This window comes from Erythrolamprus reginae, chromosome 4, assembly GCF_031021105.1.
Source record: "Erythrolamprus reginae isolate rEryReg1 chromosome 4, rEryReg1.hap1, whole genome shotgun sequence".
Taxonomy (NCBI): domain Eukaryota; kingdom Metazoa; phylum Chordata; class Lepidosauria; order Squamata; family Dipsadidae; genus Erythrolamprus; species Erythrolamprus reginae.
The window spans coordinates 25,735,738-25,749,184 of NC_091953.1; the positions used below are offsets into that span (position 1 = coordinate 25,735,738).

The 13,447-nt window shown below is 40.2% G+C and overlaps 1 protein-coding gene across 1 annotated transcript in view; it reads right to left on the minus strand.

Moving 5' to 3' along the window:
• Positions 1 to 12,973, minus strand: part of LOC139167118 (vascular endothelial growth factor receptor 1-like) — a 38,751-nt gene extending 25,778 nt beyond the window's left edge. The window contains exons 1-3 of the mRNA XM_070751539.1: positions 12,844 to 12,973; positions 12,404 to 12,550; positions 7,348 to 7,479 (exon numbers count right to left, since the gene is read on the minus strand). Of these exons, the coding sequence (XP_070607640.1) occupies positions 7,348 to 7,479; positions 12,404 to 12,550; positions 12,844 to 12,973 (409 nt within the window). The remainder of the gene's footprint in view (positions 1 to 7,347; positions 7,480 to 12,403; positions 12,551 to 12,843) is intronic.
• Positions 12,974 to 13,447: the final 474 nt, after the last annotated feature.

Sequence of the window (13,447 nt, forward strand, 5' to 3'; positions counted from 1 at the left end):
CAGGAACTGCCTAAATAAAACTTTGCCTACCCCTGGCTTTGCCTACCCCTGGCTTAACACAAAGAAAAAGAAGACAATATTGATACAAAAGCTAGATTGAAAGGCACATAGAAAGGCAAATGTTGATTCTTTTCTTCTTTTCTTTTCTTTTCTTTTCTTTCTTTCCTTCCTTCCTTCCTTCCTTCCTTCTTTCTTTCTCTTTTTTTCTTTCTTTCTTTATATTTTATTGGATATATCTGTGTTCTGTCTGGGTTTCCCCAGACCTCAACACCAACTGGAAAAAACAGCCAGACACTCTGGTAAAAGCCAAAAGTATTTTATAGCTGGAAAAAATAAACACAGAGGAAAACCTGTTCTTCCCAATAGACAGGCTATAATACGTTACAGCAGAGTCCTGATGTCCAGACAATACAGCAAGCTTCTTGCTGGCACACACACCCAAGGTTTCAATAGTCAAAGGCACAAACCAGGATTCCAAGACGCCAAAGTTCACAGCCAGGTCCCAAGACTCTCAAAGATAAAACTCCACAAGCCAGGAAGGGTGGGTCTGCCTTTTAGCCTTTCCAAAGAGCACCACACCCAAACCCAGCTGTTGCCTCTTTAATGCTGAAAGTACTTAGCCAATTGATTCCTTCTCTGAGTAGCTCTTCTCTGTCGCAGATCAATTATGGCTTGTGCATTTTCCTCTAAGGAATCCAGGCTGCTTGCTGGGGAGAGCTCCCTCTGGTGGAACTCTGGCTGTCCTCCCTCTTCTTCAGCCTGGGATTCCTCCTCCTCGTCTGCCTGCACCTCCTGTTCCTCAGCCTCTCCCTCTGAGCTGGAAACCGACAGAAGATCAGCCGTTCCCTGAGGGGCCTCAGACGGAACCACAACAATCTGTAAGCTGCACATTTTAAAGCACAACTCTGTGCTTATTATCTCATATTGAGTTTTACATGCTGTACATAATTTGGCTATGATGTATGCAATCTGTAAACTGCAATGAAATTATTATATACTGCTCAAAAAAATAAAGGGAACGCTCAAAAAACACATCCTAGATATGAATGAATGCAATATTTTCATTGAATACTTTGTTCTGTACAAAGTTGAATGTGCACAACAGCATGTGAAATTGATTGTCAATCAGTGTTGCTTCCTAAGTGGACAGTTTGATTTCACAGAAGTTTGATTTACTTGGAGTTATATTGTGTTGTTTAAGTGTTCCTTTAAAAAAAAAATTGAGCAGTGTATATAAAAAAGAAATATTTAGTAGAAGCTAGGAATATTTTTTATAATCTGAGAGTAAAAATATAATGGAATCCCTATGTATGGAACTTTACTCTAAACATCATTTATTCATTAATAATCTTATTTATATTCCAGCTTCCTGATTTTGTTCTATTGCAATATTTTTCTTCTTAACTCCATCCCTCCAGAGGTGAGTTTAATTTTTTTAATTACTGATTCTGTTGGTGTGGCTAGGTTGGGGGGGGGGGGTGTCATGTGACTGAGTAGACATAGCCAAGTTGATGACATTCACACACAATCAGTCACATGACCTCCCCAAGCTACTCCCACCAAAATGGTGGTGAAAACTTTGGGGACTTTTTGACACCCCGGCCCCATATCCAGATTGGGACACCGTGGGGTGGTGGTCATCTCAGCTTTCCCTCCAATGTTCTTCCTGGCCCAAAAGTGCCCCTTCTCACCTCTGACAGGCCTTCCCCACAGTTACATCCCCCTCCCAGCCTTCGCCCATGCCTCCGCGCCATTTTCTGGCACCTAGCTTACTGTACCTGTTGCAGCTACAATGGCACATGCACAAAAACAACAATTAGCTTTTGTGCAGAAGCAAAATCCAAGATGGTGGCACCCAAGGAGACACCAACAGAACCCGCTCCGTGATGTCATCACTAAGTTACTAACGGTTCTAAAGAACTGGTTAGAACCAGTAGGAACCTACGTCTGCCTCCTTCCTTCCTTCCTTCCTTCCTTCCTTCCTTCCTTCCTTCCTTCCTTCCTTCCTTCCTTCGCTTCACTTCCCTTCCCTTCCTTTTGGGGAAAAGGAATCCTCAATCTGAGTATTGTATTGGCAGTTCTGTGTGAGCAAAAACCTCAGAAGAGAAGGATTTAGGGGTAGTGATTTCCAACAGTCTCAAAATGGGTGAACAGTGCGGCCAGGCAGTAGGGAAAGCAAGTAAAATGCTTGGCTGCATAGCTAGAGGTATAACAAGCAGGAACAGGGAGATTGTTATCCTGTGGTATAGAGCGCTGCTGAGACCACGTTTGGAATACTGTGTTCAGTTCTAGACACCTCACCTACAAAAAGATATAGATAAAATTGAATGGGTCCAAAGACAGGCTACAAGAATGGTGGAAGGTCTTAAGCATAAAACGTATCAGGAAAGACTTAATGAATTCAATCTGTATAGTCTGGAGGACAGAAGGGAAAGAGGGGACACGATCGAAACATTTAAATATGATAAAGGGTTAAATAAGGTTCAGGAGAGAAGTGTTTTTAATAGGAAAGTGAATACAAGAACAGGGGGGCACAATCTGAGAAGCAACGTGAGAAAATATTATTTTACTGAAAGAGTAGTAGATGCTTGGAACAAACTTCCAGCAGACGTGGTTGGTAAATCCACAGTAACTGAATTTAAACATGTTTAAGATAAACATATATCCATCCTAAGATAAAATACAGGAAATACTATAAGGGCAGACTAGATGGACCATGAGGTCTTTCTCTGCCGTCAGTCTTCTATGTTTCTATATTTCTTTCCTTTCCCACTTGGACCCCATTCAGTAAGTCAAGTGTGCCTGAATCACATTTTTTTTGCAAAAGAGTTTTCACATTGGCAGTTTTATTTTTGATCCCTTTCTTAATGGTCCCTATCATGAAAGTGAGTAATAAGTTTATAAATAATTATTAGGTGGAGCATCACTTCCATGTCTTCCAATCCTATACTCTAGAAATAGTCCACGATTAGGACACTTAATTGTTGAAAGCACTTGCTGAATCCTGTTCAGTCATCATCCCTTTTTGATACAAAAATAGTAGTCGCTACTATTTTTTTAAAGGAAATAAAAAGAGCAGACAATTTCCTTCCTCTATGAATCACAAACTGTTTTCCTCCCCCCAATCCCCGCACAAATCTGTCAAAAATAAGGACAATTCATTGATATGATCTCATTGAAGCTCCTGGTCTTACTCCTCTTTGAAAATATATATATATATATATATACTGGCTTGGCAGTCACATAGACAGACAATTCATTAGCTTATCGTATGCTTGTTTATATGACCGGATCAGACTCAAAACACAGAGCTACACTACACTTAAATTACTGGAGCAATGAATGATTTCAAAAGCAGCAACACCAGGTTTTTGTTTCCTTGGGATGTCATTGTTTTATGGTTTTATTGAGCTACTTAAAAACAGAATATAACTGGAAATAAAAGGACACCTAGATAAGCTACAGTCTACTTCTTGCAGTTGATTTTGAGAGGGGCAAGAATTGATTTTCTCAAATATTAGACTTGCATAGAAAAAAATGAATGTTCCTAAATTATATGGTTTTATTTGGATAATTAAAGTAATTATTAATTTGACTTATATGCCATCCAATCCCACAGGATTCAGGGTGGCTCAGAGGATTAATTAAGAGGAGTGATATAAATTAACATAAACACGAAATACAGTGTTAATACATTGCTTTCGCCTATTCTTATAGAAAATACTGTGAAAACTGTATGGTGAGAATCATGATACAAAAGTGGGATTATCCAGTAAACTGTTTCATTTACTATGTTCCTTGTTACAGTCTACCTTAATTTGTTTCAAAATAAACAATGAATAATTAGATTATCCACGGTTGACTTATCCAGATTCCTAAGAGGTCAGTAAGGGGCGAGTACAAGTGCACTAGAGTGCCTTCGGTCCCCTGTCCTATTGTTCTCCTATATCTCCTACACCTTTCTTCTATTCCAATATCTCTTCTTCTGTTCTTTCATTGATATGTTCCTATTACTATATCTTCTTTTCTATTATTTCTTAGATATATTTTACTATGAGTATCTCCTCTATAACCTTCATCATGTATTTTACTATGTATATATATATATATATATATATGCATATATATATATATGTTTTCGTAGATTTTCACGGGTACAGGTATGACGGTCTTGGTATATTCGGGTTTCTTCTCGTGTAGGATTTGGAAATTTCTGGCGACGTTTCAATGAGGTCTCACTTGTCATCTTCAGGCTGGTGTTTCTGTCCTTCTTCTCAGGCGAACACGGTGTTCCATTTTACAACAACACAAAGATTGGAACTTTAGCCTGATGATGGTGAATGTGATTTAACCGAAACGTCGCATAGACATGCAAAATATTACACAGGGCAAAACCCGAACTCAGAACAATCTACATACATATACCCGTGAAAATTTACGAAAACAAATATATATATATATATATATATATATATATATATATATATGTGTGTGTGTGTGTGTGTGTGTGTGTGTGTGTGTGTGTGTGTGTGTCACATGTTTAAGCTGAACTTGAAAATTAAGGGAGACTAGGACAGATCTATTTCGGCCCCATTTTGGCCTCATCAGCTAGCCATACCCACTGGGACTTGAACCTGCAACCTCTGCCTTGTAAGGCAGAGAATCACCCTCTAGGCTACAGTATCCAATCCCTCATTGTGTATTGGACAAAATAAATAAATAAATAAATAAAGTACAATTCTACATTAGCTAGAAAGGAATTACTAATACTGTAGATTAGATAGATGATAGTTAGATAGTTAGATAAACAGATAGATAATCAGCTAGCCATACCCACTGGGACTTGAACCTGCAACCTCTGCCTTGTAAGGCAGAGAATCACCCTCTAGGCTACAGTATCCAATCCCTCATTGTGTATTGGACTAAATAAATAAATAAATAAATAAAGTACAATTCTACATTAGCTAGAAAGGAATTACTAATAGATTAGATAGATGATAGTTAGATAGTTAGATAAACAGATAGATAATAGATAGATAGACAGATAGATAATAGATAGACAGACAGACAGACAGACAGACAGACAGACAGACAGACAGACAGACAGACAGACAGACAGAAGACAGAAAAAGTTTCCCTATCCAATTGTACCTGATTACAAGGCATGGTGCTTATCACCTTTCTTGGCTCAGAAAGCCAGCATTGTCTGAAGACATTTTTCATGGTCGTGTGGCCTGTTCTGACCTGGGATTCTACAAACCTGAAGCAAACTCCTGTTTCTGAAAAATACCCCCTTTTTTATTACGTTGCTGTGAATTCTTCTCATTCACATCCAGCAAAGTCTTTCAAGGGTAAATTTACAGTCACAGACCTTATCTGGCTTGGAGAGCTACCAGGCTGATATCTTCAAAACTTGGCAAGAAGTCTCTGAGAGTCACAAACCAATTAAGGGAACAAATTGTCTCCTGCAAACTCTCACCCCACCTGTAGCCTTACTCCCAAGTCGACCTTTGTTTCTTAGCTGTTCCCTTCGGCTGGTAGCTCTGCACATGCGCACACTACAAGGGTGGATTCTAACTTACCTTGCTGCTGGTTCATTTCCTCCTGTGCTCTGTGGTTGCATGCACATTGCATGCCGCATGACCAGGTGCATGTTTCATGCGCACACATGTGAAGTGCCAAGAACCCAGCTTCTGCACATGCACAAAAGTGCATGTGCAGAAGCAAAAACCAAGAGAGACAGTTCAGGGGTGTGGCCAGTCAGCAACTTCTGCTGGTTCGGCGAACAGGAGGAAATTCCTGCTACCAGTTCTGTAGAACCAGTTCGAACTGGCAGGAATCCATCTCTGGCACACTGGGAACAAGCTCCAGCTGTTCATCTGCCTCACTGATGTCTGACTCCAAAGGCAGCTGATAATCGTCAGATTGCCCTGGCCCCATCTCTGCCTCCAATGCAGAGCAGACTCCAGGACTGGCCCATGTTCCTCCCCAAACTTTATTTTTATTTATTTTATTTATTTATTTTGTCCAATACATAATACACATTGAAGAGAATAGATATGTAATAATATAAATAAAGAAAAGAATAGGAGAAAAGATATAAAAGTATAGGTGAACATATTTGAAAGGAAGAAAAGATAAATGAGATAAGGAGAGACAATTGGACAGGGGACGGAAGGCACACTGGTGCACTTATGCATGCCCCTTACTGACCTCTAAGGAACCTGGAGAGGTCAATCATGGATAGTCTAAGGGAAAAATGTTGGGGGTTCCCACTGTCCGAATCTGCTGCCAGCTCCAATGGACACTGGTGGACCACAACACGACTAAATGCACAGAAAATACTGTTACCTTCCCACCAAAGTGGTGTGTGTGTGTGTGTGTGTAAAGATAGATAGATAGATAGATAGATAGATAGATAGATAGATAGATAGATAATAGATGGATAGATAGATGGATGGATGGATGGATAGATAGATAGATAGATGATAGATAGATAGATGATAGATAGAGAGATAGATAGAGAGAGAGATAGAGAGATAGATAGAGAGATAGATAGATAGAGAGATAGATGATAGAGAGATAGATAGATAGATGATAGATAGATAGATAGATAGATAGATAGATACATGATATAGATATGGATGATATAGTAAGATATAGCTAGATGATATGTAGATGTAGACGATATAGATATATAGGTACAGGGCTCCGAACCCACTCGGATTAGGAAGCTACTCCACAAGATATAACTTTGGGATCCAAGAATTTGGCATGATTTGGTGAATGGGATTTGGAGCATGCCCTCTCTGATAGACCCAGCATGGCGCATAAAAACAAGGCCAGAGAGTTAGCCCCACAAATAGTCTGTTCCTGCTGATAACTCAGCACCATGTATTGAGGCCACAGTTCTCAAACAAGAACATACCGACTACCAGTTTTAATGAATGAAAGAAGGAAGAAAACAGAAAATGACTCCGGGATGAATCAAATAGGTCACTCGGTTTATAGTCAGAAACAGGAAGTGAAGCAAGCAACGAGGCTAAATATATTATTCTATTCTGACTCTTGTTTGTTGGAATGCAACAAAACTTATTTTCAGGTCAATATAAACACATTCTGATTAAGTGCTTCCCGTTAGCTGTCCCGTTGACCTAGTGCATTTCCTTTGCTAAAGCTTTGTTCAACAGAAACAAAAGCAGCATGTCCCAGATAAGATGCTCCTTACCTGTTTTTTTTTCCTATGAAGAACAAGACCTCCTGTATAAAAACCAGGTGGGAATTTCAGGAAAGATCAAACAGGAAAAAACCAAGCAGCAAAAATCCATCGCCTTAAGGCTTCATTACCTTGTATCGTAACATAGGCTGAACTTGTCACCGTTCCTTTCAGATTGGTGGCGATGCACTGATAGGATCCGGCATCGCTCTCTTGCACCCTTTCAATCAAGAGGCTCTGATTTCCTGGCCCTAATATTATACCTGCAGAATGGGAAAGATGCAAAGTTAGTCGCTCATAAACACAGGGCGTAACATGTCGAAGAAAATTATTATTATTATTATTATTATTGTTATTTATTAAATTTGTATGCCGCCCTTCTCCGCAGACTCGGGGCGGCTCACAGCAGCAATAGAAAACAATATACAATACAAATCTAATATCACAAAGTTAAAAACCCATAATTTAAAAAACATGCACACAACATACCATACATAAACTATATAGGTCAGGGGAAGATGTCTCAGTTCCCCCATGCCTGACGGCAGAGGTGGGTTTTAAGAAGTTTACGAAAGGCAAGGAGGGTGAGGGCAATCCTAATCTCTGGGGAGAGCTGGTTCCAGAGGGTCGGGGCTGCCACAGAGAAGGTTCTTCCCCTGGGTCCCGTCAAATGACATTGTTTAGTCGACGGGACCCGGAGAAGGCCAACTCTGTGAGACCTGACTGGTCGCTAGGATTCGTGCGGCAGAAGGCGGTCCCGGAGATATTCTATTAAGATGGATGGAGAAATCCTATTAAGATGGATGTTGGACAGTGGTGGGTTCCTATTGGTACACCCCGGAGCTCTGTCCTGGTAGCGGCCTGAAGATTGCGCAATTTGCACGCAATGGATCTGGAGCGGAGTTCACCGGTCCATCATGCAGCGCCATCTTTATTTGCAATCCTTTGCATGTGCAGAAGCAAAATCTCACAAAGGGATAGTAATAATAGTAATAGTAATAATAATAATAATAATAATAATAACAACAACAACAACAACAACAACAACAATAATAATAATTCTGGCTTTGACAGCATTTGTTCTAATGGCCTGTTCTTGTGCCACCAGTATTAGTCCTTCTGTCTCCTTTTTGAATGTTCCACTTGTAAGCCATGATCAGGTCTTTTTTATATATATATAGTGGATAAAGAAAAGACCTGGTCATGGGTTACAAGTGGAACACTCAAAAAGGGGACAGAAGGACTAATACTGGTGGCACAAGAACAGGCCATTAGAACAAATGCAGTCAAAGCCAGAATTGAAAAATGAACAGACGATCCAAAGTGCAGACTCTGTAAAGAAACAGATGAAACAATCGATCACATACTCAGCTGTTGCAAAAAGATCACACAGACTGACTACAAGTATAGACATGATGCTGTGGCACAGATGATCCACTGGAACGTGTGCCGGAACTACCATTTACCAGTGGCAAAGAAGTGGTGGGATCATAAGCCCGAAAAAGTGGTCGAAAATGAGCAAGCAAAACTACTGTGGGACTTCCGACTTCAGACTGACTGAATTCTGAAGCATAACACACCAGACATCCTGATTGTGGAGAAAAAGAAAGTATGGATCATCGACTTAGCAATCCCAGGAGACAGCAGAATTGAGGAGAAGCAGCTAGAGAAATTAGTGAAATACGAAGATCTAAAAATCGAGCTGCAACGACTCTGGCATAAGCCAGTGAAAGTGGTCCCAGTGGTACTTGGCACGCTGGGCGCAGTGCCAAGGGATCTCAGCGGACATTTGAAAACCATCGGAATTGACAAAATCTCCATCTGTCAATTGCAAAAGGCCGCTTTACTGGGATCGGCAAACATAATTCGATGGTACATCACGCAGTCCTAGGTGCTTGGGAAGCGCCCAACTGGTGATGAAAAACGAAATCCAGCATAGTGATCTCGTTTGCTGTGTTGTATTGAAATAATAATAATAATAATAATAATAATAATAATAATAATAATAACAACAACAACAACAACAATAATAATAATAATAATTATTATTATTAATTAGATTTGTATGCCACCCCCCTGCAGCTCAGAACAACTCGGGGCGGCTTGCACATGTACGATTTTGGCAATTTTTTGCTTCGACTCATGCACAGAAGTAAAAATTCAGCTAAATCACATGTGTGCAAGCACCCCCTCGTAATATTTTGGTGCTTTTGCGCTTCTTGCATATGCACAGAAACAAAATCTTGTGGGCGACCTGTGCGTGCATGCAAGCATAGTGAGCACGCAAACACACAAAGCATTGTGATGTTGGAGTTATAAACCCAGTCCCAAAGTTGTGATGCGCCCTGCAAATCAAAGACGTTGCTTATGATTTCTTATGATTTGGCAGTAATGGATATCATCACAGGCAGCAACAAGAGCTGGAAAGGATATTTGGGATTAGTGAGGAACAATTTTTTTTTTTTTTTAAAGGACTGAGATTCCTCTCTTTTTTTCCTACAAAAGAAATTCATGGCTGACAGGTGTAAAGCTCTGGATCAAGAATAGGGGTCTCCAAACTTTAAACCTGGAGGACGTCAAATCCCAGAATTCCGCAAGCCAGCTTTCTGGGATTTGAGGTCCTCCAGGCTTAAAGTTGCCAAGGTTGGAGACCCCTGATCTAGAGAAGACCGCCTGCTACTGCACGAATCCCAGCGACCGATAAGGTCCCACAGAGTTGGCCTTCTCCGGGTCCCGTCGACTAAACAATGTCGTTTGGCGGGCCCCAGGGGAAGAGCCTTCTCTGTGGCGGCCCCGGCCCTCTGGAATCAACTCCCCCCCGAGATTAGAACTGCCCCCACCCTCCTTGTCTTTCGTAAACTACTCAAGACCCACCTATACCGTCAGGCATGGGGGAGTTGAGACACCTTTCTCCCAGGCTCTTTATATTTTATGTTTGGTATGTATGTGCTGTTTGGTTTTTAAATATGATAGGGTTTTATATGCTTCTTTTTTAATATTAGATTTGTTTTGCTAGAATATTGTTTTTTATTATTGTTGTGAGCCGCCCCGCGTCTTTGGAGAGGGGCTGCATACAAATCTAATAAATTATTATTATTATTATTATTATTATTATTATTATTATTATTTTGGAAGAGATTCTTTCTGACCCTCCATCCTTTGTACGTGAGGATATTGACATCATCTCTGCCAACAATATTTTTATCCATTGAATATAATTTTAGAGAAATCGGCACAAATAAATTTCCCAAGGAGAGGTAAGGGTCTGCTGATAAATATTCTTGGATGCTTGAAACTGAAATGTCATAAGTTCGTTCGTCCTTAGAGTAATAATGATACTGTATCCTTTGTACTGAGTTCTAATCAGGTTGCGTTAGTTATTTTCCATTATCTCTGCTGGCATATCCAAATCTAATACAGTAAATCTAATAAAACATAAATGTGGGTCTTTATTCAGTGAAGTATAAAACCAGACTGGACATTGTGTTAAATACGCATGCAAATACTAATGGGAATTGTGTTGTCTGGTATAGTTAATAATGAAATATGTTTCTTTCATGAACAGTAGTGAAGTACAGTGGTACCTCTACTTAAGAACTTAATTCATTCCGTGACCATGTTCTTAAGTAGATAGGTTTGTAAGTAGAAGCAATTTTTCCCATAGGAATCAATGTAAAAGCAAATAATGCATGCAAACCCATTAGGAAAGAAATAAAAGCTCGGAATTTGGGTGGGATGAGGAGGAGGAGGAGGAAGAGGAGGAGGACAGTCGCTGTCAAAGGAAGAAGGTGAGGTGAGGGGAATCAAAAAAATCCAAAATTTTAAGGCTTAAAAAAAAAGGGGTCTCCCATACACCCAGCGTGAGGCTGCCTTCCATGCACTGCGCCAGAGAGAGAAACCCAGGGGGAATGGCAGGAAACTGGCCGGTCCTTCGTGCCGCTCTCAAATTTCCTGGGAAATTTTTCCAGGCTCGGGTTCTTAAGTAGAAAATGGTTCTTAAGAAGAGGCAAAAAAAATCTTGAACACCCAGTTCCTATTTAGAAAAGTTCTTAAGTAGAGGCGTTCTTAGGTAGAGGTACCACTGTAGTTGGTTGACATTTGTTGCCCAATGGTTATTAAGTAGAATTTGGGCATCTAATTGAGTTCTGCATTGAGGGCAGACTTTAACCAACTAAATTATTTGGAGGTGAATTCCAAGCATTTACCTATGACCTCCCTGTCAATAGTTTTTTATTGACTTGTTTCTCCTTGGTATGTTTTTATGCAAAACACATTTAACAAACATTATTGAAATGACAGAAGCTTTGGCGCACTTTTCTTTCTTTCTAAGAATTTTACCTTAGCAAAGCAATGAAAGAATATTCATGTGAATATTCCAGCGCAAGAGTACAATTTAAGAATGTTCCAAGTTAATAAATTTATTTATTTATTTATTAGATTTGTATGCCGCCCCTCTCCGAAGACTCGGGGCAGCCAACAACAACAAGAAAGACAATGTAAACAAATCTAATATTAAAATAATCCAAAAAACCCCAATTTAAAGAACCAATCATATATACAAGCATACCATGTATAAATTCTATAAGCCTAGGGGAAAGGGAAAATTTCAATTCCCCCATGCCTGACGACAGAGATGGGTTTTAAGGAGCTTGCAAAAGGAAAGGAGGGTGGGGGCAACTCTGATATCTGGGGGGAGCTGGTTCCAGAGGGTCGGGGCCGCCACAGAGAAGGCTCTTCTCCTGGGTCGCGCCAAACGACATTGTTTAGTCAACGGGACCTGGAGAAGGCCAACTCTGTGGGACCTAACCGGTTGCTGGGATTTGTGCGGCAGAAGATGGTCCCAGAGATATTCTGGTCCGATGCCATGAAGGGCTTGAAATTGCTTGAAATATGTAGTATGCTGGAATATTATCTCCCTCTTTCTCTCTCTCTCTCCTTCTGTCTCTCCCTCTTCTTTCCTCACACAAGCACGTCCTGAAAAACAGGACGCTGAAATAAAGATTAACCTAAACCTTGAGTCAAGGTTTAGGTTAATGAACAAGAGGTTGCTGAATTGATCTAGAAGCAGTTCAACTTCGTCATTGGCAGCTCAATATTGCAGGAGGACTCGGTCGTACTATTTTACACGAAGCAGAAAAATGCAAGGAATCTTATGCGGAAACAACAACCAATGGGTGCTGCACTCACCTGGCTCTTGATGTATCTGTTTGTTGTTTTTATACCACGATACCTGAGGTTCTGGCACCCCATATACAGAACACAGCAGGCTAAGAGAGTAGCTGGTGTTGACCACCTGATCAGTGGCATTCCGAAGAAGATATGGGGCTTCCTGAGCTACAAAACATATTAACAATCAATTAGTACATTCCTAATCCATGGCATTGTGTTCTGTGTCAACCCAGTTGCCTGTTCTACATTGTGGTTGTTTTCCAATTTGCCTTCTACATGCCTATACAAGTATCTTAATTTTCTCTTTTTGGTAGAAAAGCACCATTCTCATTTCAATAGAAGAAAGTGCAGAATAGAGAATGCAAGACTTATTGTTGCTGTGTGCTTATTTTTTATTGCATATAGCGTAATCTGACTATATAATCATCTATATATGTGTTTAGCAATTAATCACTTACCCTCAATACTAGATTCAATATTTTTCCATGACCTGGGAATATATTCCACTGAAGGATATGAGATAAGAGGCCTAGAAAGCCTAGAACTAAGACGCCTTAAACAAGATGTAAGTATTGCCCACAAGATCATATGCTGCAACGTCCTGCCTGTCAGCGACTACTTCAGCTTCAACCACAACAACACAAGAGCACAGAACAGATTTAAACTTAATATTAACCGCTCCAAACTTGACTGTAAAAAATATGACTTCAGTAACCAAGTTGTTGAAGCGTGGAACTCATTACTGGATTCCATAGTGTCATCCCCAAACCCCCAATACTTTACCCTTAGATTATCCATGGTTGAGCTATCCAGATTCCTAAGAGGTCAGTAAGGGGCGAGTACAAGGGCACTAGAGTGCCTTCCGTCCCCTGTCCTATTGCTCTCCTATATCTCCTATACCTTAACTTGTGGTGTTCTTAAAATTAATTTAATATTGGATTTGTCTTGTATTGCTGTTGCTGTGAGCCGCCCCGAGTCTGCGGAGAGGGGCGGCATACAAATCTGATTAAACTTAAACTTAAACTTAAACTTAAACTTTCTTCTATTCCTATATCTCTTATT